The sequence below is a fragment of the Podarcis cretensis genome (genome assembly GCF_951804945.1).
Source record: "Podarcis cretensis genome assembly, chromosome: 6".
In the NCBI taxonomy this organism is placed as follows: Eukaryota; Metazoa; Chordata; class Lepidosauria; order Squamata; family Lacertidae; genus Podarcis; species Podarcis cretensis.
Window position 1 is genome coordinate 63,307,277 of NC_137175.1, and position 26,098 is coordinate 63,333,374.

At 41.9% G+C, this 26,098-nt stretch overlaps 2 protein-coding genes and 1 long non-coding RNA gene across 5 annotated transcripts in view; 2 read left to right on the forward strand and 1 right to left on the reverse strand.

Moving 5' to 3' along the window:
• Positions 1-780, forward strand: part of PGM1 (phosphoglucomutase 1) — a 36,901-nt gene extending 36,121 nt beyond the window's left edge. The window contains exon 11 of the mRNA XM_079982400.1: positions 84-780. Within this exon, the coding sequence (XP_079838526.1) occupies positions 84-173 (90 nt within the window). The 3' untranslated portion in view covers positions 174-780. The remainder of the gene's footprint in view (positions 1-83) is intronic.
• Positions 781-924: 144 nt separating this feature from the next.
• LOC307219305 lies at positions 925-19,382 on the reverse strand. 2 transcript variants are annotated; one of them, XR_013840367.1, is made up of 4 exons: positions 19,148-19,266; positions 17,658-17,730; positions 4,768-5,548; positions 925-1,467 (listed from the first exon to the last, which is right to left on the reverse strand). It is a non-coding gene; the product is annotated as an uncharacterized lncRNA (long non-coding RNA). The 2 variants fall into 2 exon arrangements; XR_013840366.1 differs by lacking the exon at positions 4,768-5,548 and having other exon boundaries at positions 19,148-19,382.
• Positions 19,383-19,565: 183 nt separating this feature from the next.
• The window catches only part of ROR1 (receptor tyrosine kinase like orphan receptor 1), a 160,116-nt gene continuing 153,583 nt past the window's right edge, over positions 19,566-26,098 (forward strand). Inside the window, exon 1 of one of the 2 annotated variants that reach the window (XM_079982396.1) lies at positions 19,566-19,678. Coding sequence is in view for 1 of the 2 variants with exons in the window: in XM_079982394.1 (XP_079838520.1) it covers positions 20,512-20,617 (106 nt within the window). In the remaining variant the exon portion in view is untranslated. Of the gene's footprint in view, positions 19,679-19,956; positions 20,618-26,098 lie in introns of those variants that run through there. The other variant, XM_079982394.1, reaches the window with a different exon arrangement.

A 26,098-nucleotide genomic window follows, 5' to 3' on the forward strand; every position in this document is an offset into this window, starting at 1 on the left:
AATAGGATGAAATAATAAACGTTGCACTGTTTCTAGGATTTTGACTTATTTCTCTAATTTTTGCCTCTTTCCCCTCACTGCAGGTCATGTTGGCTCCCCTCATCTCCATTGCACTGAAACTTTCACAGCTTCATGAGAGAACTGGCCGCACCGGCCCCACAGTCATCACATAAATGTAACACATGAAGCCATTTGGGACAGGTTTCATGGAGTGACTGGCAGCTGTCAATTGGAATTAGCTAGTTTTACTTGCTGTTATCAAGTTTATTCCTAAAAATGCTAGCTAGCACTGTATTTAAAAGCCCTATAAAAGGATAGATGTGATATTTTTTTAAAGTTTACACTATGTGTATGCTGATATACATTGTCTTTTTAATGTCACCTGTTACCTTTATCATTCGTGCAATGGACTTACTTAGTATACACTGCCTTTTGGTTTAGCAGGAATTGTAAGATGTGGCTGTACAAAAACAACAATGGGAGTAAAGCCTGGAAAAAGATTACTCTTCCTTTCTCAGGAGATCCTCTGCACAAAGGTGGTTTTCTTTGGTTTTATTGGCAATGTGTAGGCTTTCTTTTTAGCTTTGTGCAACAAAATGTACAATCACTGTGAACAGCTGTCTTTCCAATCGCCATGGAATGTCTTGTTTCCAAAAGAAAAACAAGAACCCCAAAGAATCAATTGAACTTTGTCCCATGATACACAGATTGCACTGCCAGCCCTGCACAAAATTCACCATTGATACAAATGTTACAAGAGATTAAAGAAATGAAGCAGTATCACTGTGGAGTGGTTTTATTTATTATGGATTATTTTTATTATCAGCTATCTGAGGTTCATATAGCAATCTTATATAGTCATGCTGCAAGTAGAGCAAAAACAAACAAACCCCCAACCCCAAACTAGGTAAGATATTATTAGCATTTTACTATATATTTCTATATTATACTTGTTGGAATGCCAGCTCCCTACTCGCTCCAGTCATCTTCTTCATCATTTTATTATTCACAAAGTCAATGCTCTAGGCGCTGTACAGTTTTGTGTAAGACATCACTCATTCCTGCCCACAGACTCTCAATTCTGTCACTATGCTTTGCTAGATGAGACATGGTTTTCAGCCGTGTCTCATTTCCTTTGTCACTCTCCAACTACCATAATTCCTAATGCTGTCACAGCCCACACTCTTGAATTAAAAAGGATCTGGCACTGAAAAGGATCTTGTGGAAGCCAAGAATATGTCTCTGGTGGTGTGGCCCCCACCACTAGCTGAAGTTCCTTTCAGGTAGTCTGGAAGTAGCAGTTAAAATTCCCTTCTAACGTTTGCAAATGTCCTTGCTTTGATTTCCCTTGTCATTTCAACATTTCAGTAAGGAATGTTGCAGAGAGGTTCTTCAGCTGGATCGGAAAGCACTTGTGAAGCTGCGCTGCGAGCTGGATCATAGATGAGAAATGAAGACATCCATACCCTCAGGTTCAAGACAATATAAAACATAAATTCAATAGTATCCTTACTTGGAAATCAGTGCAACAAAGTACACACAGGGTTAAGCTATGTAAGAATTTCTTCCATAAGAGCCATCATACACAAATGAGATGGCTAACTAGCTTGAGTGCAAATCGGCCCTTCTCTCAAAAATGTTTCTCTTTATGCTCAGGCAGGTGTTTCTCTTCTTGGGAAAGTCACCAAGTTCTGATGGGTGCTAGTATGTGTGTGGGACCTGCTACCACAAGAGAATAGATTAGACCAGTGGTTTCCAATTGGGGGTCTGTGGCACCCCCACCCAGTGGTCCGTGGCACCATTCACATATCAAAAGCTACTATAGAGAAATCAGAATTTCCAAAAGTCCATGGCTTGGCTTTTGAAAATTGGGGCCCGCAGTTCTTAGCTAAGTGGGAACCACTGGACTAGACCTAATAATTCCGTACTTTTAACCAACCTAAAAAAGATCACTTATCAATCTCCTCACCTGAATTGCATAGAGATTTATAGTTGGAGGCAGTATGATTCTGAATACTAGCTGCTGGAAATTGCAGGAGGAAAGTGTGCTCTTGTGCTCGGGTCCTGCTTGTGGATTTCCTGCAGCCATCTAGTTAGGCACTGTGAGACCAGGATGTTGGACTAGCAAGGCCAGTGGCAGATCCAGCAGGCTTGTCTTGTGTTAATGATCAGAAAGTACAGAAGCCTTAGGAGTTGTATGGTTAAATCAGGATATATTTTCGAGCATCTCTGGCAGCTGTTTTCCAACTAGACTACATTTTTTATCCGCTGTTATTTGACAGGCACCCCTGTTTCCTTTCCCCATCTTCATTAACAGCATGTCCCAAATGTACATGAAGTTAGAGTGAGATAAACAGATCAGGACCTTCATCTAAGGCTTCTAATAGCTGTGCATTCAAATTGCCTGAACTTTGCCACTAACAGAGGAGCCCAATAATCTACTCTGCACAGTTTTTCCTGCAAGTGTCAAGAACCATTAACGTAAGCAGTTGCTGTGGCTTTGGGAAAACTAATCATGCTGCAAGCCCCGTCCCCACAGCCAAAAGAGCCCAGATGGAGCACGTAATGAGGCCTCCAAATTACTTTTGGGTGTCTCCTTCTCTCCCTTACCCTTTTTAATGGGAAAACTACCATCATAATTGGACATGACAGCTTCTAAATACCAAGTCCCAGGAAGGAGGAAAATATTTGCTCTCGCTTTTATTCAGTGACACAAGTTCAAACTTTTAATAGTGAAATATATATCCTTGTTTATCCTGAATAGCAGCAAATGGTGTGATGTGGAGGAAAAGAAGCCCTGATCTAGATTGCAACACACTATCTGGGTGCATTTTAAAAACACCCCTCTTTAAAATACATGCTAAACTTATTTTGGTCAAAGCATGCCAGTTTGAGTGTATCCATTGCAGTTCTGTGGTGGAATTGCTTTGCAAATATGGGTAAGTCCTCTCTAGCCTAGTTCTAGCATGTCTATTCCAAAATAATTCCCAGTGAAACTTATTTCCTAGAAGCCATGTTTAGGATTATATCCTTTCAGAGTTTTGAGGAAGACCAGTGCTATTCATGTAATTCCTGCTGTGTTCAATGGAACTTACTCCCAGGTAAATGTGTGTAGAATGCAGCCTCTGTTTCTATGGATGACTTTTAGCTAACATTCTGAACAATAGCTGTATGTTTTAAAAAACGGGCATCAGCCATTGCTTCTTCAACCTTGAATCCTACATGTAACCTGATACCTGCAAGCACTCAGCAGTCTAATTCAGTCTTCATCTTCAGACTTCATCTAAATGCAGACCTCAAGGCTTCAACATCCAGCCTAAGTTTAGGATGTGGTTTTCTTTTGTTGCAGGGTGGGGTCTGACCCACCCAGTTTGGGTAACATATAACCTGATAAAAAGAAATCTAGAAAAATCTGAGCTATTTTGTGACATTTTGGTTGGCTCTGATAACTATATTGCCCAACAGTGGATTTTGGAATAAATATTTCTCAAATCAAAAGGTGAGTGGTGTTATCAATATGCTGGAACCATATCTAAACAACAGCATATCCCTTTCCATTTTTTCACCCTTTATTTTGGACTTTAAGCAGTACTTAATGTGTGGGTAGCTTTCGGTAAAACCTTCGTGTGAGAGCTTCAGTGGTCTGTGAAGCTTTGCTTAGGTTTCTATTGAGCAAGATCAAAACATATTCCAAAGTGTGAGCCACAATTAACAGAAGTGAAATTCTCTGGGAAAAGGAGGAGTGCAATTTCAGTTAGGAGTATCGCTCTTTTCTCTAGCTCATACGAAAATAATAATATTTCCATCTCTTCCACCTTATTCCTTACTTTGTAGAAAGATGCATTTAGTAGAGGCTGCCAACATGGTTCATAGCCTGTAGAGGTCACTGTGGTCCTTAAAGAACTCGAATTTCAGGCCTTTGCATGTGATACACTTTATAAGAACACAAGAACAAAAGTCCTGCTCTTGTCCAACATTCACAAAGACCAACCAGTTGTTTATGGGAAGCTCACAAGTAGGAGAGTTTCACAAAAGAAATCTGCTCATGTTTTCCAGCAGCTAATATGCCTCTGACACTGGAGCCAATCTATTACTATTATTATTAATTTTGCCCACACTCTAGGGTCCAGAGTGAGTTACAGTACTTACAACATTAAAGCACAATACAGTACAGTGGTACCTCGGGTTAAGAACTTAATTCATTCTGGGGGTCTGTTCTTAACCTGAAACTGTTCTTAACCTGAAGCACCACTTTAGCTAATGGGGCCTCCTGCTGCTGCTGCTGCGCCGCCGGAGCACGATTTCTGTTCTCATCCTGAAGCAAACTTCTTAACCCGAGGTAATATTTCTGGGTTAGCAGAGTCTGTAACCTGAAGCGTATGTAACCCGAGGTACCACTGTACTGAAAACAGTTTAAAACAACTTATATATTGCCACTGTGACACGTAGTCCTTGATAGACCCATATTTCACAAATTCTCTGAACCCCTCTTTAAAATCTTTCCCAGCTGGTTGCAGCCTCGTGGTAACAAATTAACTATATGATGTGTGAAGAAGCATTTCCCTTTATCTGTCCTGCAACTCCCACCTTTCAACTTAATTGGATGACCACAGGCTCTAGTCTTATGAGAGCAAAGAAGAAAAACTTCTCTCCATCCACTTTCTTCCCCCTCCCACATCATTTTATAGACTTCCATCAAATCCCTCCTTATTCAGCTTCCCACCCCCGCAAACCTCAAAAGCTCCAAGCATTGTAATCTTTCCTCACCATCTTTTGGTGGCCTCTCAGTGACTGGGCACTGGCTGGCAACCAGGAGCCAAAATTTACAAGAGGCTGTGGAGGACACCTGAGAGACAGGAGAGACTAGCAGGCAGAAGTGGATTAAAGCATTATGCTAAAGCAGATTATGGGCTTCTTACTTAGAGCTGCCAGCCAATTAAATAAATCTAAGCCAATGAATGCTATGATTCTTAATTGACTGAATGATTCAACTTTCATCAAGGGTAGTTTTTCAAGGCAGCATCTTGGCAGCTCAACTGCTTCCATGATAAAATACTGGGCTTTTCATTGGCACTGTGAGAACAGGATGCTGCACTAAATGGGCCACTGGCCTGATCCAGCAGCCTCTTTTATGCATACACTAGGCAATAATAATATAAAAGTATATTTCACAACTAACGGGGGTTACTATTTTACTGGGTTTTTAAAACCAATTAATCTATTAAAAGTTGTAGCGCTAGACTCTATGCATCATTGACCCATAACTCTGCTTGCCTCCTAGTTACTTGACTTGACTAGTATTCACAAATACACAGAGAGCCTGCACAAATGCAGGCCTGTCCACCTATTCACTTGCACAGCTTCCCTCCTTCAAATTCACCTCACCTCATCTTCCACAGCACAGACAGAACTCTGTTCCATATGGATGTCCAGACCAGAAACTCAAAACTTTCTGGAGACAAAAATATATGAAGGATCCTTTGACTTCCCCTACCTTTAGGCAAGTTCTTCAGGGCAACTTCTTCCTGAATGAGTTTCTCTCTACTTGCTGGAAAAGGCACGGATCACTTTTACCACCTTTTTACCTATTATTATTTCCTTCCAGTAAGAATCTGGTCATTTCCTCCTGGGTTTGTGCAGTCAGAATGTTCAAAGTTGCCAGGAATCTTAGCTTTGTCCAGGCAACTATTTCTCTATATACTCTGTTTAGAGGAGATAAAGGTATATTTAATATACCTGAGCAGTTGATTTTGTTAAGACTATTAAAGCTATGAGGTTTTGTTGCATAATGATACAGGAATCTAAAATGTTGCCGCTGCAGAAGAGGCATATTGTAGATTTGATCAAAATGTTTACACATCTTGTTACTTTGGTAAATAGACATTTCTTGACCCCTGGGGACTAACAGTGTTCTAAATAAACAGAAGCAGCATCCCCAATAACACTTCCATGGCAACCGTTGTGATCCAGTGTCAGTAATTTGATCACTGGGACCACTGTGATGAAAGAAGGGGAACTTTTCTTTGGGGCGGAGGTGGGTGCAGTTGTTTACTCAGTTTGTCTAATTCCTGATTTCAGCTTCTCTGTCTAGCTCAAATAAATAAAAGGGTAATAGAAAGGATTGCAAATAACACCTAGTCTAGCCAATGGAACTGTTAAGGGGAAAAATGCACTTTTGATTTCTTTTGTAAGGGCTCCTTTAGCAAATTTGCAAATATGCACCCATTTTCTCTTATGCAAAGCTAAAAATAGTTCCAAAAGTGCTCTGGACCTTGAAGAAAGGGGACTCCTTATCATGAGTATTATTGAAAGCCATTATCAGCACTGCTGCAATACTGGTTATGGTACTAGATTTCAGCTTTTTCAAAGTACTTATTTAAAGTGCTGCAAAAACTTCCAGAACCAGATCTTCCTGTGACGATGGCAGGACATACAATGTGAATGTAAGTACAGTCGTACCTTGGAAGTCAAACAGAGTCCATTCCAGAAGTCCATTCAACTTCTGAAACGTTTGGAAACCAAAGTGTGGCTTCTGATTAGCTGCAGGAAGCTCCTGCAGTCAATTGGAAGCCGTGGAAGCCCCGTCGGACGTTCGGCTTCCAAAAATAGTTTGCAAACCGGAACAGTCATTTGCAACTGAACAATGATCACTGACAACTCTGAAATACAGCCATCAACCCTCTAAACCAGGTGAGGCAGCCACCTCAGGATGCACAAGGGCAGCAGATCTGTATGTAGATCTTTCTTCCCCTTCTTATTCCCAATGTAGATCTTCACTGACCTTCCCTGGCGGCGGAGAGGGGGAACCATTTTGCAGTTTGTCTCAGGTGCCAAAATGTCTTGGACCAACCCTGCTCTAAACTAATGTGCATAGACAGACTTTAAGAAGCTCAGTGCTGGGAGTAAAGAGGCCAAAATCTCCCTGTATGTGGTAAGCAACTTCTAAGTTCAAGAATCTCTGATCAGGATGAGAGATGCATCAGGGGAGAACAGGAAACTTAACCCTTCCCCCCCCCTATTTCCTGTTTCAGATCATACTCACCAAGCTTCCCCCTGCAGAATTCCAAATTGGGCATGAAAGCGGTTCTCCTGATCTTTATAGATCAGGATTCCAAATAATAACACATACTTGGTATTCTGCAGAGAGAAATCCACGGGGGGAGTTGCAGGTGGGGAAATATTATGTAACCCCTCCCCTGCCACTTCTGTGATCTCTGTTGTTCCCTCTGGAAGCCACATTTCAATATTTGAAATTGTTGTCCTGATAATGTTACACACCTCTGCCTATAGTATCTAGCGTAGACCTCAGTTTTCATGTGTTGAGACATTTAATTGAAAATGTCACTATGTTTAAAAGCATGGCTGCTGTCAAAATGCACCTCTAGAGAGGGCTAAAATAACCTTCCATACAGTGGGATCTAAAGCAACCAGATGCTTGTCAACTGAATCTACCTTAGGTGCGTCTGTGTGTCTAATTTTAGGCAAAGGACAAAACCAAACCTGCCTATAAATGTATGAGTTGCTAGTACCAGCCAGCAAGATGTTAAGCTAACACGTATGAGGCCCAGGTGCTCATGAGTTTCCTTGTGGTTACAGCTGTTCCCCAGTTGTTGTGGATATGCAGTTGGCATTGTTTTGCCATTATCCTCTGAGCAGCTGAACAGTAGAAGATTATGCGGAAGAACAGAAGGACAGCATGTACTCATTTCGCTGTTGAATTCAGTGCTTTGTTCTCTGTACTTATCTCCCGTCCCAAAGGGCTCATCCTGATATGAAGCAACATGCAAAACGATTAGAAATTATAATACTCTATAACTAAAAGTAAAATCTAGGTACCCTCCTTTTTAAAAAAAGAAAATGCAATCAGTTCTGATTTTTGAAAAAGGGAGATGCTCCCTTGTTGGCTCCCTTCTTTAGTTCACATCAGAAATGGGATACATCCTTGCAAAAGGCAGGTACCTCTTCCACTGACACATCATTAAGTCAGCAGTGCAAACAGCGAGGCTCATAGTGGAAGTGGTGGTGAAGAAGGATTTGGGGTTAGTGAAGGTGACAAGCAAAGAATTGTCCCATTAAACAAGCATGTCAAGTCTTCCAAAATAATCCTGCACGCTACACATGCAGGGTCTGGGGGATACAGAAGTATTCTGCTTTGAGTCTACTTTCAATACTATGGGTGGAATTCAACATTATGTCTGCGCAAGCATATCAGCTTGCCAGATGGAATTATCCCCCTCTCCCCACATGCTTTTCTGGGGTTTATCCTGACACCCCCCTTCCCTCAAGCCAATGGAAGAGGTGCAGTGGGAGGATGGGGGAACCCCTGTTGAGCAAACGGAAGCTGTGATGGAGTTTGTTAGGTGAATCCTGCCCACTGTGTTCACCTTGGCCAGCAAGTCATTGCTTTTCCCACTGCCTTGCCCCACCCTCCAGCCCTAGGTGCCTTCAGAAGGGACCTGTTTCCAGAGGAAGAACTGATGAGAAAGATGCTCTCTTTGCCCTCAGTGGGTGGCTTGTTTCACCTCCGATGCACCACCTCCAGCCTGAAGAACCTTCAGAAGAGAGTTGCTGCCATAGGCATTATGTGGATGTGTATTTGAATGAGCTGAAAAAAGTAAAAGATGATGAGTCATGATGGTGTGGAGGCTGCGAGTATGAACTTAATGCTGCTTAGTTTAGATTTTGGTTGCTAGACGTTGTTAATATTGTTGTATAGATTATAAATGCTGTAGTGATTTATTAAGCATAGAATATGACTTTTGCTTTAAGTGTGATGTTTAGCTTATTTTGTTAGTTGCTGCTTTGTTAATAGTGTTTGATAGATCATAATTGTTTCAGGGATGATTTATTAATTATTCTATGTGATTTATGTGATGTTGTATTATGTTCTATCATGTTGTTGTTGTTGTTGTTGTTGTTGTTGTTTAAGCCTATTTGGGATTCATTTGAATGAAAAGCGGCATAGAAATATAATCCATCCATCAATCTCTGTGCTATTTGCACCCCCATGTTGATAGCCTACATAAGCTGGAATGTACATTTGAATTTTAAAGTAGCTCCCTTTTGCATGCCACTATACTGCATCAGCAGTGGTCACATATGAACATATTGGAGTTAGATCCAGATCAAGTCCACAATTCCATGCATAAATCTGGGAGCAACACACTGGGCCTTTCTTTTGAGTTAGCATGAATAAGATTGCTCTACACATTAGTTGCACTTAACATGCATCAAAATCAATGGGACTTAAGTGGTGGCCAACTTTTCATGGTGATTTCACTTAGATCTTACTGCAACTAACCAACCCAAATAATCACGCGATACACTTTCAGGTTTTTTGTGGGAAAATGTCCTAATATGGGCTGTTCAATTTGTTTTCTTCATTTTCAGACTGCACAAATATGCATTGCAATTAGTGCTGCTGGTTATTTTGTTGCTAAGGGTACACACACACACACTACTTTCCAGTTCCCCTTGTAGCACTGCGAGGCAAAAGTTAACATAGCCCACATGTTCACTTCTTTCCTGACACAACAAAGGGGGAGGGAGAGCAGAGAAAAACAATTTGTCATTTGTGCTTCCACTGACTATTGCAATTCAGGTCAATCGGTCTGGATGCCTGAATGGGGCAAGAAAGATTGCTATAGGCAGAAATGGGTCAGTAATAGCTGAATGCTTTTCAAGCTGCACATAGCCTTTGCATTGGACACACGTTGCATGCTTATTTTAAATTATTTCACAAAACGTAGCAATTCCCATCATGCTGACACAAATCATAGGCAAACTTGTTGACTGTTTGCAAACACCCTTAGTTGACTTAGGAAGTTTCTTCTGTCTCTGTTTTAGTCACTATGACAAAACCTTTGACATGCCTTGACAAAAGCAGCAGCTTAGTGCGTGTTTATTTCATAAAATTGCTATATAGCTCAATTGTGGAAGAAAAAAAGGAACCTCAACGTGGTTTACAAAGAAGATAAAACAATAAAATTATCACTAAATATTTTTTACAACCATAATCTAAAACATACAGAAAGTTAAAACTTCAATAGAATAGACTAAAGCAGATCAAAACACATATAAACTTTCTAAACATCTCGGTAGGTTTGTTTAAATATGAATGTCTTCATCAGGCAACAAAAAGAATACAGTGAATACTGTCTGATTTCAATAGGCAGGGAGTTCCAAAGTGTCAGTGGTGCCACACTAAATGACCAAGTTCTTGCAGAGGCAGTGTTTTGCTCAAGTGCTATTTAAATCAAATACATTTACATTTCCTTACATTTATGTCCCACCTGTCTTCCATCATGAAACGCAATGAGCTATGCATGTGGTTCCTAGGTCTCATCTCTAGTTATCCCATCCCAGACTTGCCTGAGTATGCCTTGGGTCTCACAAGGTATGCCTTGGGCCATATCCCGGGGGCAGTGCTGCATCACCACTGCCCTCTAGTAGCGCATTGTGCTAGAGTGGTCACATATGCAGCATATGACTATGTCACCAGTGGCCTCAGCCTACCAGATCTACTGTACTGGCAGCACACAGCATTAATACGTAAATCAAATGGAGTGGGATGCCTACTCAGAGCTGGGAAACATGCACCAAAGAGCCCTACAATACCATTTTCAGCTATGGAAATGGAAGCACAGGGGGAAAGTATCTTGGCCATTTAAAATAATGGGGACAGTGCATAGCTTCTCTGTTGACTGTTTCCTGAATGGAAACAGTTGTGCAGCTACCGATCTGATTTTAGAAAGCTTGGACAGTCAGTCAGGAGAGTGTTGTGGCAAATTGCAATGCAATGCGCAGACTGAAAATGAAGAAAACAAATCGAACAGCCCATATTAGGACATTTCCCCACAAAAAACCTGAAAGTGAATCGTGTGATTATTTGGGTTGGTTAGTTGCAGTAAGATCTAAGTGAAATCACCATGAAAAGTTGGTCACCACTTAAGTCCCATTGATTTTGATGCATGTTAAGTGCAACTAATGTGTAGAGCAATCTTATATGGTGCAAGTGAGGGGTGTGAAGGGAAAGGGCAGCTGCTGTGGGAAAGCTAATTCCAATGGCCGGTTGCATCTGCCCCAGCCTCTAGATGCATTGTGCTATTAGTTAGTTTTTTTGTGATGAGTGAATGGCATAGAGTTCTGCATCTTTAGTTTTATGCAACACTTAGTCCCAGTTTGGATTTGAGATAGCAATAAATATTTTCACAAAGGCCTAATTTCCTTATGCAAAAGAGCAGTTGAGCAATCCCTCCCACACTTTCCTTTCCTTACCGGCTATTGCACATCCCACCAGAATCAAATTAGATCCAGATGTTTGGGAGTTTGTGTTTGTCTTCCTCCCCACCCCCCTTTTGCAACTGCACCTAATATATCTGACTGGTATGGCAAAAAAGCTGAACAACCACAAGGCTTAATTTGTGGAAATCCATTTGTGTAGGCAACACATTTGCTCTCATCCTTAACAAAGCAGTTAATCAATATATGGCCCCAAAATAAATTAAAAAATTCTGCGATGTTAGTAGATTCCACCATCTGATGAGGCGATGCTTAACTAAACACTTTATTAATCAGATTTTTAGATAGTGTTCAGATATAGCAGTCATCTGATGGAGCAACATGCCTTGATGTTCCATTAGTGGTAGTTTAGAACATCTGTTAATCTTGCGGTGATAACTGAAGTCATTTTCTCCTGCCCATAAATCTAAATATAGGATCCCAGGATGCAATTTGTATGTTTTCTGGAACCCCACAAAAGAGATCAGAAGCACCTACAGAATTTTGACTTAACTGTCCTGCCCTTCATCAATCTTTGGAGGAGAAGACTAGATAAACTAGACTATGGTTGAAACCCATGTGGCATGAATTTGTGCTAAAGCCATTTGTATCTGCAAGAGGATTCTGGCTCTATCCTGTTAATTGGATTAAGGCTGGTTTGAAAACTTACTCTGACAATAGCTGAAGATTGGGCTTAGTCTGAATTCAGTTCTTCAGATAACTGCATATTCGACAAAACAGGCTTATTTTATTTTATTTTATTATTTTAGCAATTGAATTAATTTGTGCTGAACTGCAAAAACTCTTCACTGACTTTAGCACTCCATATTGAGTAAGCACAAATGATGAGCAGGTCTCTGGGAAATTAGAAGATTGTGTGTATGGCTGTTTATCAGAGGTAATGCATCAGCCTGAGGAGAAGCTGAGCTACCCTTTTGCTCTGTGTACTTGGGTACCAGGCAGCAGATGAAACAAGAAGATAGGCTTTGAAATATAAATGGAAAGGATCTTGGACAAACAACAACACTGTATGTTTACTAAGGCTTACTAAGAAGTAGTAAGCCACTTACTAGGGAGTAGGTCCCATTGAACTTAATGGGAGTTACTTCTGAGTACATATGCAAAGGATCACACTGCTGAATAATGCTGTTTGCAGGTTTTAATTTATTTGGCTTTTCTGAACACTGGTCTGTGTATTAGGTGGTGGGCCACATTGGCTATCTAGTGTATGAAGGTCCAACAAAGGAAGGTGAACCCCCCCCCCCCAGCAATACCATAATGAAAAGTTTGTTGAAAATTCTTCATATCTAAAGTTTGCAAATATTTAATACATACACCTTCTACTCTGAAAGCAAATCAGGAGACAGTGACTACAAATTTACACACACACCCCTCCACATGCTGTGAAGCTACAAGCATTAAGTTGCTCTGTAATTATAATGCCTCAAAGAAGAAAGTTTTATAATAGCAGTTTTCTGACTCTCAGCTATTAAAATCCATGGCACAAAATGAAAGAACATGATTCTAAACAACCCTGAGCTTTTAATTCTGCTCTGTAGTAAAGGCAAAAGCTTTTTTTCTGAATTGTGCTGATGTAATTGAAATAGTCAAACATTTGGAAAAACTGTAAACATTTTTTGCTGCTCCCAACTGGTAAGAAACCTTTACCATTTGTCCTTAAATTTTACTGACACATTTCAAAAGCGCCTAACAGCTGCTATTCTAAAGGCTGGAATCTTATAAAATAGCAACCTCACTTGTTTAATCTAACTGATTTATGGAACTTAAATGCTGCTTTCCAATTCTGCAAGGAAGACTTCTTTGGACACATTTTAATTATCCCAAATGACTTTCTTTGCTCTGTTCTATTTTGAAATCTCCTGGATAAACAATCTAACCAAGTTGACTGTCACTGTTCGCCTAAACCAGCTAGTAGCTCGGGTGTAATTGTTATGCTGGATAACATTTGAAGTTAACATTAGGGTGGTGGTCTTCATGCATTTCCTTTCAAAATAAAATATGCAAACAAAAAAAGGGATATGCTAGTTTTATTTCAAAATATATGCTAGTTTTATTTCAAAATATATGTTTATTGGAATGTTGTTACCACTTCTCCACCCTAATGAAGGTTGCAGTTTAATAAATGTTAATCAAAATTTAGAAGATGATTTAGAGGAGTCTTTTCCAGCACATTCCCCCATAGATAATATATAGGGGGCTGCATGATAATGTCTGCAGGGCCAGAGGCAAAAGTAGGCAGAGTAATGCATGAGATTCTGACCTTTGTACAGTAGGCTATGTTCCAGCCACACAAGTCAGAGGTTGCTACATTCCAGCCACACAAGTCAGAGTTGCTACATTCGCACACAAACCTCCCAATCCAGGCAAACAAGAGTATTACAATTCAGGGGCCCATTCCAGTCAAACAAAAGGTGCTTAAGATAGGTGTAAAGCTGAGCTAGTGAGGGGTGTGGTTTTGGGAGCCCCAAGAGATGGTGGGGGAAGAGCATGCAATTCCAGGGGTTGGGTTGCTCCTTGTGCCCCTGCTGTTCAATACTGGAGCAAAGAATACTTGAATGAAAGTTTAAACTCCAAGAGTGCAGGCATGTGGTGTTTCATTCATTCATTCATGCATTCATGCTCTCTCTCTCTCTCTCTCTCTCACACACACACACAAACCATTCATTTTAACTCAGGTGTAAATTGCTCCCTGTGCCCTTTTAACACAACCATCAACTTGAAAACAACAAAATATGGGAGAGGATTGAATATTGCAGAACCACCAAGCCCAGAATAATGCCTAAGAGTATGCAGTAAAACAGATTAAGGGGGAAAGTTTTCCGTTTTTTAGAATACCCCTTTGAAGCAAACTGTGACCTCAGAAAACAAAGGTGTGTGTTTTTGGACAAAAACTGCAAATAGACAACAGATAAGGTGTATTTAAAGAACAATCAAAAGTTTTGGAAAGCCACTTTGTCACATACTGTATAAAGTGAAAGAAACATGAAAAGAAACATAAAATCATGCAACTGTTTCTCAAATGGAAAGGTAAGTGATGCATGTGCTGGGAGTTGGGAGGGAATTTCTCAGTCTGTTTAAAGAAGCATTATATAATGCTTCCCTGCCCCCCATTTAATGTTCCTCCTTTTATAATCCAGAGAACAACAACAGGAAAGGGATTAATAGGAGAGGATGGAGGATTAAAAAGAGTCTGCTTCCCCCCCAATCCCTTATTTCTGTTCCTTGTTTATAAATCTTGAGTGCTGCTCACCAGATGACTGACTGTATCTCACCACAGCAAAGCCAACATTATTTCAAATGGTCACATCAGTTTCTAAGATCCCAAGCCCTCAAGATTATACACTTCTTCCATTGTTTCCGCTTGATGCAAGCAGCACCCCCCCACTCTTTAGAAGAGGCTTTTCCTTTTCATTCTTATAAACTTCAATTAAGAAGTTGATGGCTCTCACATTTCAGAGTGTATGACCCAGCGGACGTTGCACTTTTTGCCTTTATTCATTTGGAGAGCAAAATGAAATTCAGTCTACAGCGGCTGACTGAATATATTCTCTCTGACATTTCTGCTGCAAAACAGAGCAGTACCTGAGGGCTTCAAACACAGCGGGGAGCAAAACTTCCAAGTCTTGTAGAAATCAAATAGCAAGACTTTGTGATAACTAAAACCCTTTTATTAAAAAAAAGTAAAAAGTTATCAGCTCAGATATCTCTGGATTGCAACTGTAACTGAAAACCTCATGTTTCCACTGCTAATAAACAGAAATAACATTTCTCATTCAAGGGGCAATAATGAATATAGAAATAATTTCACCACCACCCCAATCCACTTTTGAAAGAATGGTATCCCATGTCTCATCCAGCTAGAGAACAATGATGTAATTATTATCTTAACTTACAGAATAAATATTTTGGACTGGACTCAAGGGCCAGAATATATGTGTGTGAATGTTGTAGCTAGCCTTGCTTTTTAAGAGGGGGTAGCTCATTCAATGGCCTTGAGCCAGTCACCGTTTTGCAGGAATTATGGTGATCTCTTTTACAGCATTACTTTCAGAGTGGTGAGCGTTCCAGAAATGGTAATGGAGTATGTGTGGAAAGGGTGCAATGCTCCTTGTATCTCACTGGTGCTCGTGCGATAGCCATGCTTGGCGAAATGGGATGCTTAAAGTGTTACAACATTGTTTTTATTTGTAGGAGTTAGGGGCAGCAGTACACCACATGATAGTGTTTTATTAAAGTTTCATAGCACAGAGCGTAGTGAAAAGTGTTTTTAATTCTATTTTTTGTTTTGCACATGGTGTGTGCACAGCCTTAAACATTTGGCAGCTGCACTTTTTCTTGCTGCACATTGCCTCCATGGTTATTCTCCCTTTCCTTCCAGTTCCAGAAGCATGTTTGACAAAGAATGAGGAATCTTTCTACTAAATCAGGCATGTCCAAAGCTCAACAACTGTGGGGTAAAAAAAGGTCAACAACTTTGGTTGGCCCTTTGGTCGGCCCTCACGGCTCTTCACTTTATCAAATCTGGCCCTCTTTGAAAAAAGTTTGGACACCACTGTACTAGATGTTTTGGGGAAAATGTCCATAAATTACACTATTTATTAGTATAATTGGAAAGTATGAAGCGGGAGGCATATTTTGGAAGGAATATACAGACATTCTTGCAATGTGGTTGTAAGCCTATGTGACCAACAAATGTGCAATGTCATCTATGGGAAGCCAATTTCTCACATTGCAACATTTGCTTCCACATAGTTACATTCACTTTACAAATTATTCCCAGATAGTATTCTTATTATTATCATCATTTTTTAAAAAACAATTAAAAAGTAGTCTGTCATGCATAATTTTTCTTACTGGAATTAATTAAGGAGATCAACTACAAAACCGTTTGTTGTTTCAGAAAAGAATGTTGGAATACACAATTCTAAGGCTTTTCCTACATAGTTTTTTTCCTCTGATAGTTTTATAAGGTCTCAGCGAATTCCAGTAAATTATATATGAGAAATCTAACCGCTATACCAGGGTCTGCCTTTGTCTGAGACCCCGTCTTTTTGATACATTTAAAGCAATATCATATGATTTAAAACAGTCATGGCATCCACCAAAGAGCCCCAGGAAGGAGGAACTCTAGTTTGTGAAGTGTGCAAAAAATTGTTAGGAGACTGTCTAACAGAGCTACAATTCTCAGAGTAGTTTAATCACCAATCCCTCTTTCTAGGGGACTCTGAGAATTGTAGCTCTATAAGATGAACAGGGGTCTCCTACAAACGCTCAGCACCCTTAACCAACTACAGTTTTCAGGATCCCTTAGGGAAGTCATGACTAGCAGAGCCTTCCAAACTTTTCATGCTGGTGACACACTTTTTAGACATGAAACATTTTGCCACACAGTAATTCAGTTTTACTAGCAAACCGGATGCTAAACAAACTCCTTTCCAGTTCTGGGAGGAGCCCAAGGAGCATTCACACGACACACCTACACACTGCAGCTGACACACTAACCTGTCATGACACATGGTTTGGAAAGCTCTGATTTAAAGTGTTAGGATACTGCTTTAAATGTATAGTGCAGGTGGGGTCTCAGTCTTACTTATTCTATATCATTACAGAGTTATTTGGATATCTGATATTTTAATTATCATTATTTTTTTAACTTGGTCTCGTTTTGTTACTTTCTACTACTTCCCAGGTTTACACTGCTTCACTGGGCTTGTCTTCCCGTAAGACACACTGAATTCAATGGACCTTTCTCCAAGGTAAGTGTATATCGAATTGCAGTCTCATTTGGTTTTCAGCTCTTCCGCTGTAGCATGCCACAGGCTTTCTGATTGTTGAGAGTTAAGGGGAAAATAGCAAAAATATTTGTGTTGACTTCAGAATGCTGCAGATTAAGAGCAGATGTATTCCCCAAGCATGTGTTTCAGCTTTCATTGATGTGCTCTGAAGAACATTCTGTAGGCCAGGAAGTATATTGCATTTGCTAATTGTGGGCAGCTTGGCAGATGGGGAGCTAAAAATAATGTTTTTATGTTTTATTACTGTAAATTATTTTGTTCCGCCTCTCAAACAGAATATATCTGGTGCATTTAATCTATCGATCAGTTTTGCATTACACTTTTGCAGTACTTTCCAACAGAGTTGTCATCAAGGCACCAGTCAACTTTCTGTGCTAAACCAATTAATAGCATATATTTCCACAATCCACCCTCCCCCCATCTTTCATGACTAAGAGACAGGGCCAGCCCACCCATGAGGCAAGGTGAGGTAACCACCTCAGGCAGCAGGATGCACAGGGGCAGCAGATACCAATGCAGATCTTTATTTCCTTCTTTTACCTGATGTAGATATTCACTCACCTGTTCTTCCCTGGTGGGGAGGTAGGCACCATTTTGTGGTTTGCCTCAGGGGCCAAAAGGTCTTGGGCAGGCCCTGCTAAGAGAGAATAGAATGAAAAGGAAGCACTAAGAGCACACTCCTAAATAAGGAGGCGGAGTGAAATAATAATATAGCGGTACCTCTAGTTATGAACTTAATTCGTTCCGGAGGTCCATTCTTAACCTGAAACTGTTCTTAACTAGAGGCTTTCACTAATGGGGCCTCTTGCTGCCGCTGCGCCGCTGGCACATGATTTCCATTCTCATCCTGGGGCAAAGTTCTCAGTTTGAGGTAACTCTTCCAGGTTAGCGGAGTTTGTAATCTGAAGCGTTTGTAACCTGAGGCGTTTGTAAGTCAAGGTACCACTGTAATGATAATAGTTGTGTATCCCTACCAAAGGACCCCTAGGCGGCAATTAGCAAAGTGTTAAAACAGTACCTTCAAAAAAAAAGGATGTATATTAGGGCTGCCATATTTCATAAAGTGAGAATCTGGAAACAAAAGTTGTTGAAATTTTGGGGGGGCAAAATCTCAAAAAAAGAGAAGATTTTGAGCTACTGTAAAGGAAATTCAACAAAATCTACACTTTTGGCATACATCCAGATTTTCCTGTACATTTAAGCAATTTTGCCCAAACACTGTTTCTGACGGCCAAATCCCAGCTTTATCTAGGAAATTCCAGACATATATCCTTCATGAATCTGGTCCTTTTTCTTGCCCCTGATGCAGCAGTGGAAAATTGTCTCTAAAGGTGACAGACTTGGCTCAGGGGTTCAGTCCCCTGCTGCTTCTTCTTAGGTAAGCGACTCATCCAGTACCGGAAATGTTTTCGGTCAGCAATTTCAGACATGTTTTCCTGTACTAATAAGTTCCTCTACTTCAATTTACATCCTGATATGGGTGAGTAAACTTGATCCTCTTGTATCTATTTAAAATGATGTGTCAATAAATAGACAGTATTCTAGCTCAGATTTAGCTGCAGAATTTTGAGAATGTGATACTAGATACAGAGCCATAATGAAATGGATTGGGTTTTCTCCTGTGTTGCCCCACCCACTAGGTCCCTGTTAAAGGTCCCCCCCCCCCCCGTGGAGCATAGGTTGCCTCCATTTGTAGCAAGGCATAAGGCCTAAACCAGGCTTGGAGATCTTTTTCTGTTTGACAACAGCATTCCATTTTAGACAACCTTCTGGGGGCCATATTCTGGTGGTGGGCAGGGCCAGAGGGAAGTAGGCAGAGCAATTAATGTGAATTTTACTTTTGTAGACTAGTTTCTACACACACACACACACACACACATTTCTTTCTTGTCTTTCATCCAAGCAAGCAAGAGGCATTATCAGAGTTATTTTACACCCATAAAGACATTCAAAGAGAGTGTGAATGGAGCAAGACCAGTGAGAGGTATGGCCTGAATGCTAGAGAGAGGCCTTTAGGGCTGCATTTGCTCCCCAGGCCTAAGGTTCCTCACCTTACAGACTTCCAATAGGAAACGGCTTCTAGTTCTATTTCTTTTCCATCCATGTGTTTCATCCTGAGGCAGAATGTGAATGAGACTAAAAATGAATAGGGCCCCTGGGTCACATTATAATTTGAGGAGGCCCCAAAATATGTCATACTCCTAAAATGAGAGGAGCAGAGCTGCAAAGTATGGATAGGATTGCAGCTTAAATCAATTAACACAGCCTAAAATGTTTGGTAGGCATATTGGCATGCTCAAAGTAGCTTGCTGACAGGGAACACTTAGAAGATATACCAGCCAAGAACCTAAACAAGAACTTTATTGTTCCTCTCCAACAAGAACAAAGCGGAAACAGGAAAGTCTTGACTCCACCCAGAGTCAAATAAAGCCCAGTGCCATCCAGCGACCCATGACCCTAACCATACACATGTTATACTGTACCTCATTCTGCCTTCCTAACAAAACTTAACACCATGCCCCTCAGCAGGAGCGGACTACTTTTCTCTTGCTTCGGCCGGTAAAACCACAAACCCACTTTAGGTAAGTGCAGTCTTCTGTTAGCTTACTTTCATTTCTTTTCCTGGTTGGCTCAAGCCATTTTGCTGCCTGAGGCAAAAGGGCAATATGGCGCGTGTAACCCCCCCCCCCCCATTACTCATACAGAAGCCAAGCAGACTGGCAGCTTGGTGAGGGAACAGCATCCCCCACAGCTCCCCAGAGCAGCAGGTTAGCTTAGGGGGCGCAGGGCAGGCTGTGAGCACCCAGCTCTGTTCTTACCCCTCACCTACTCCATCCATTGCCTCCCTCTGCCTAATAGCAGGACCTTCCCTTAGTTGCCTCAGCCTTTCCCATAAACCACGACTAGAGAGCTGTCCTTTTTTATTATTTTTATTTCCTTCTGTGCGGCCTTAAAACTAATTTTGAACGTGTGCGTGCTTTACAAGTTAAACTCCCAAGTATTTCAGAGCCTCGTTGGGCCTTCTCACACAGACAGGGGGACGAGGGACTTCCCGCGCCGCTTTCCCGCGCTAGCCCAGCAGGGGCCGCTGGTGAGCCGAGCACAAGGGCTGCCTCTCCGGCCGCCTCCAGCCAACGGGGCTGCCTCGGCCTGGGATGGGTCGGCCTGGAGCGCCGCTTTGGGGAAGTGACAAGCGGAGGAGGCTGAGAGCAGCGAGAGAGCGCGCTGGGAGCGGCAGCCACCTCGAGGCAGCCGGCTCCACAGCGCAGAACCCCGCGAAGGGGAAGGGCAGGGAAGCGGGGACGGGGCAGCCCAAGCGCCGTCCCAGCAGCAGCAGCAGCAGCAGCAGCACCTCGGCTCCGGATCCCGTGGATGGTGGAGGGCGCGAGGGCAGGCGAGGAGAGCCGGCTCAGGGATGCAGCGGCACCTCCGGCCGCGCGGCTGGGAGAGGAGCCCTTTCCTGCTCCAGCTGCTCTTGTGGCTGCTGCACACGCGGAGCCTGGCGGAGCCCGCAGCCCAAGGTAAGAAGAAGCCAGGCCCCCCACCGCCCAGGCGTCGCCTCTTTCTCGGCGGGGCTGGAGGATGCGCCGGTTGGGGATTTCCTCCCTCCCCTTCTTCTCCTCCTTTCTCGCTTCTCCTCCTCTGCCTTTGCCTCGGCGGCGCTGCAAATGCCTGACCTCCTGGCTCTTTTCTCTCCGTTCCTCCAAGTTGTTGCTGAGAGAGTTAGGGGCCGGTTTGTCCAAGCTGCGGGTTGCAGGAGAAATTCCGGAGTCTGCAAGGCGCTGGATCCGCCAACCCCGCCGGGATCCAGTGCAGATGAACAGGGGATCCCCCTGGTACACGAAATTCACAGCGGCATTAGGGTGCGAACCCACGCGCGCTCGCACGGGGAAGGGGTTTTCGTGGGGCGCCCCTCCAAATAAGTCTGCTGTGTGGTGAGGGTGATGGATGGTCGGATTCTGAGAACTTGGGAGCAAGGATTCAGTCTCTCCCGGAGTGTTAGAGCATAAGAGCCTGTCCGGGCCAGGAGTGTTGCCTCTGGACATGTGCAGAAAGCAGTTTCTCCCAGTGTGGGGAGAAGCGAAAACTAGGGTTTGAGTCCTGGTATGTGTCACTGCAAAAATGAACCTATAAGTCGTTTTATACGCACATACTTCCCTTTCCTACGATGCTCCTTCGTTCAAAGTGCCTCCGCGGTTGCTGACGTTGTGCCTGCTAACTCCGAGTGCCTATAGTTGTTTTCCTCAGGAGCTGAATTGGGTGGGCGTTGCCCCATGCTTAACTTGCAAAACAAGAGGTCCCGGAGCCCCCAGTTCGCTGAGAGTCTCCTCTGCCCAACACCAGATATGTTTGGGGTGGTTGTGTTTACTCAGTGACCGTGTGTGTGTGTGTGTGTGTGGAGATACTCTGTACATGCTCAGAAGCAACTCACATTTTCCAACAGCAGGCGCTGAAAACAAAATCTGAGGCTGGAGGACCGTGTCTGCCTGGAGGGGTCTCTCCACTTCGGAGTCGCTGCTGTTCAGGGTTCCTTCGACTTTTCCCGCCTCGTCCTATTCCGTTTGTTTGGCTCTCTCGCCCTCTCGAAGAGCTTTGCCAGGAACCACCCGAGTGTCTCCCCTCAACCCCATCCTCTCTCTCTCTCTCTCTCTCTCTCTCTCTCTCTCTCTCTCTCTCTCTTTGCAAGAGTTTGCATTTTGTTGAATGAAACTGGAGGTCGATGCGTGAATCTGAATAAACAAAAGCCTGGAACTCGGCAGTTGTTTACTTTATTGCTCACCCGTTTTCGCACTTTTGTAGCAGAGCTCAGTGAGATCTGTGCATGCATCTGTAAAGGCCAGCACAGCATCTGCAGAGCCTAATGGTAACTGTTTGGTTAGTCAGGCTGATCTGTGGATTCCTAAGCATTATCTGAATTGGCACTGAAAAGACAAGAAAGCACAATGGCAACATTTAAAGCTAAATTAATAAGGCAAGCCCAGGCCTTACTAATGGCTCCGTGGGAAGCATTTCAGGGCTTCCTTTTATTTCTTTTTTGGGCTGGTACATAATTGAAAGGGATGATGGTTTGCTCCTGTGGATTCATTGGAACTGTTCCTGAAGGATGGGAGGAGGGGAGGTGAAAAGCTGAGAGAGGTGACTGAGGCTGCAGTCCTGACCCCATTTACCTGGGAGTAAGCCTCATTGGCTGAGCTGGGGAATTGGATCATGAGGAAATATATAGCTTGGTCCCCTGATAAGGAGTGTCACCCATAAGTATAAGCATGTGCCCTTGGTCACTATCCTTTGTCTCTTCTGTCTGATAATTGCAGGCAGGAACCTATTTTCTTCTCTCCCTCTGTCCCTGTTAGAAGACAATGTACTTGATAACACTGCATAAATAACAGAAATCAGTTACTACTACCTCAGCCATATCCAACTACTCTTCTAATCACAGTCAATCCTTTCTGTGAATGCTTGATGGGTGAAGTAAGGCTTTCTACTATATGTCACTGAATGTGATTGACAACCTTGGGATTGTTATCTTTTCTGGGTTAATGATGAGCACAAGAGGGTGATTTTATGTATATGCTTTGTATGAGACATTCTTAGACGCTATAGTTATAATATGTGTTTCACACATGCATTAATTAATTGCTATATGCTTTATGATTGCCAGCTGAATGTGTGAACTAGAAAACATTGCACATGAGGTTGTCTTAGGTCATGTGAAAATCTTATACAGTGGTACCTCTGGTTACATACTTAATTCGTTCCGGAAGTCTGTTCTTAACCTGAAACTGTTCTTAACGTGAAGCACCACTTTAGCTAATGAGGCCTCCCGCTGCTGCCGCGCCGCCACCGCCCAATTTCTGTTCTCATCCTGAAGCAAAGTTCTTAACCCGAGGTACTATTTCTGGGTTAGCGGAGTCTGTAACCTGACGCATATGTAACCTGAAGCGTATGTAACCTGAGGTACCACTGTATGTGGTGTTAAATTTGTAGTGTCAAACAAAAACATTGATCGCTGGAACTTTTTTCAGGCTTTGCTCTTTCCACAATACATGGAAAATCAGGATTCTGAAACTTGCAGGGAGTTGAGTACAGTAGGCTTCCCTCTGCAAAAGTTTGACCTCTAGCTGACATATCTCCAGAGGTAGGGTTTTCCATAAAGAGGACACCATCACTAAGAAGGCTCTAACTTAGACCATCATTGTCTAGAGATAGTCTCAAGAGATGGCCTACCCCCAAGGATCAGTGGCTGGACTGTGCCACATTGGTTAAGGCACTCAGGAAAGTATTTGGGTCCCAAGCTATTTAGGAGCTTAAATATAAACATCCAAACTAGAATCAGAAGCAAAAAGGCAGACAGTGCAGATCACAGATAATAGGTGTAAAAGTCTCAGGAACTGAGCATTCTGCAGCCTCTGAACTGCCCTCAAGGACAGCCCCAAATAGAGTGTGTTACAGTAATCTAGATGTGAGGTTATCACGGCACGGAAATAGTCCAGGAATAGCCATATATAAGCAAAGTAGATAGCTAGAAATATTCTTAAGGGACTAGTTGCTTGCAAATGTTCTCTGATTCAGCTGAAGTGTGTGCTGGCAACTAACTTTAGTTGCTACAGATTTTTACATTAGGGAGTAAGAAAGAATTTCCTATTTGGGAGGCCATGTGCAATACTGATCTAATATGATTATATATGCATCTTTTAATGTGGAAGGGTGAGTAAAATATCACTTTATTTTGGAAAATACTATGCAGAGAAAAATGTAAAAGCTAATAAGTGGGTTATTCTTAGGAATATCTTCTGTGGAATTTTAAGTCTATAATTTATCTTTCTGAAGGCTTAAACATTTAATCCAGTATTTAGATAATGTTCTGCTGAGTTTTTACATTTCACATCACTATCACTCTTCTTGTAAAATACTATAACCAAGCTGTCTCTTAAGAGACAAATTTGGAGAGTTTCCCTGTGATTCCAAGCATTCCTTCATATTTCTTCTGTAAAATATCATTCCAAGTTAGACGGTGCATTGTTATTCTTTTGGAACCAGAGCAGGACTCAGAGATAATAATGTCAATAATTATTTTTCTCTGATGCAGCTTTGCTCTTATGTTACACATGTGAAATTTCTAGCCAGGAGGAAATTGCAACAGGTAGTAACATAAAGTTTATCCAGTTTGATTTTAATTTTATATATATATATGATGTTTTAAAAAAACATTTAATTGTAGTTCTTTAAATTAAATCTTTTAAATAATTCTAGACCCACAGCACTGAAAATACAGCACAAGATATTACAAAATATTTTACTTCTCAATTAGTAAATGTCAAGGAAATAAACAACTATCTGACTTTTAGAAGACATCTGTGATATCTTAGCAGTTTGAAGTTGTTGCTTCTGAAGTTACTCCCATATCACTAAGCTTGTGAATCTTCTCTCCACTTTGTTCATGTGTCTTCCACGTCAGCCAAGTTATGAACAAGCCTTTTCCTTGCACACACAGGCAAACCATAACTAAACTAGGAGGCCTCTAATTAAAGTGTGAAGCTCTTGTTACCAGTTTTGGAACAAACCAGGATAGTAAACCATGGTTTGAATTTTGTTTAATACCCTGGTTTGCTCTGAAGCAGGTAACCAGTGTGAAACCAGGAAACTATGGTTAATTGAAGACTTCTGGTTTGCTTGTGCTGTGAAGGGATAAGCAAAGGGGTTCCATGTACAGGCAAAAAGCTCATTTATATGTACAGTGGTACCTCGGGTTACATACGCTTCAGGTTACTCTGCTAACCCAGAAATAGTACCTCGGGTTAAGAACTTTGCTTCAGCATGAGAACAGAAATTGTGCAACTGCGGCGCAGCAGGAGGCCCCATTAGCTAAAGTGGTGCTTCAGGTTAAGAACAGTTTCAGGTTAAGAATGGACCTCCAGAACAAGTTAAGTTCTTAACCCGAGGTACCACTGTAATGGTTTAGTAAACTGAGATAGGAACACAGGAGTGATAAGTTAGCTGCAGTTTTCCAGCTTAGCTAAGTATATATAATTGTTATACATGGTGGTACATATATGACTGCTTGCTATTATCTATGCAGAAAGGAAGTAGCCATAATATACTCCTTTTGTGATGAACATTTATTGGTTCCATGAGTTGACCCAGACCCATTTTCCCTCCGTAACTTTAGAGTTTCATCTGTTCCATAGATGCATACCTGTCAGTGTTTCAAAATCCCAAACAGGTGGATTTACATGCTTTCTGTTGACCTAAAAATCCATCTGTGAAACTCTCTGTCCCTGACCCCTGAGCTCCTCACCCTTTGACCCAAGGTGAAGGGTAAAGCCAATAAACTGATATGGTATTTTAATAGTTCTGCTAATTCAGATCACATTTGTGTCTTGTTAAAGGTGAAAATAGAAGACAACTTAAAGCACCAACAGTGAATGCTAGTTTAAGATTGTGCTTAGATAGTTTACATTTTTTTAAAAGAAATATATTTCATCTTGCAAACCTTGAGTTCCCTTAATTGCTGGTGACATTGACAGGAAACCTCAAAAGGGGAAACTTCACAGGGGGGACATGTATTTATTGGAAAGTAGATCGGAACAAAAGAAAACAAGCAGACACATGTCAAATGCTTTAAGGAGACAACCCAAATATCTTAACAGCTTGTGTTGGCTGGTGCAAGTCTTTCTGCCTCAGCTTTGCAAGGGAGATTGTGAGATCCATAGGCTGTTCAGAAGGAGTTTCAGGGTGAAGATGGGGATTTAATGTGGAAGTAAAAATACCTACCTCGCCAAATTCCCACCTCTTTGAGCTTTGATGGCCTGAGGATTGGTGCAGCAGAGGGTTTTCTACAATTTCTCTTGCTTTTACCAGCTTGATTCCTGGTGCTAACACTTAACACTTAATATTAGTAAAGGTAAAGGTAAAGGTACCCCTGCCCGTACGGGCCAGTCTTGACAGACTCTGGGGTTGTGCGCCCATCTCACTTAAGAGGCCAGGGGCCAGCGCTGTCCGGA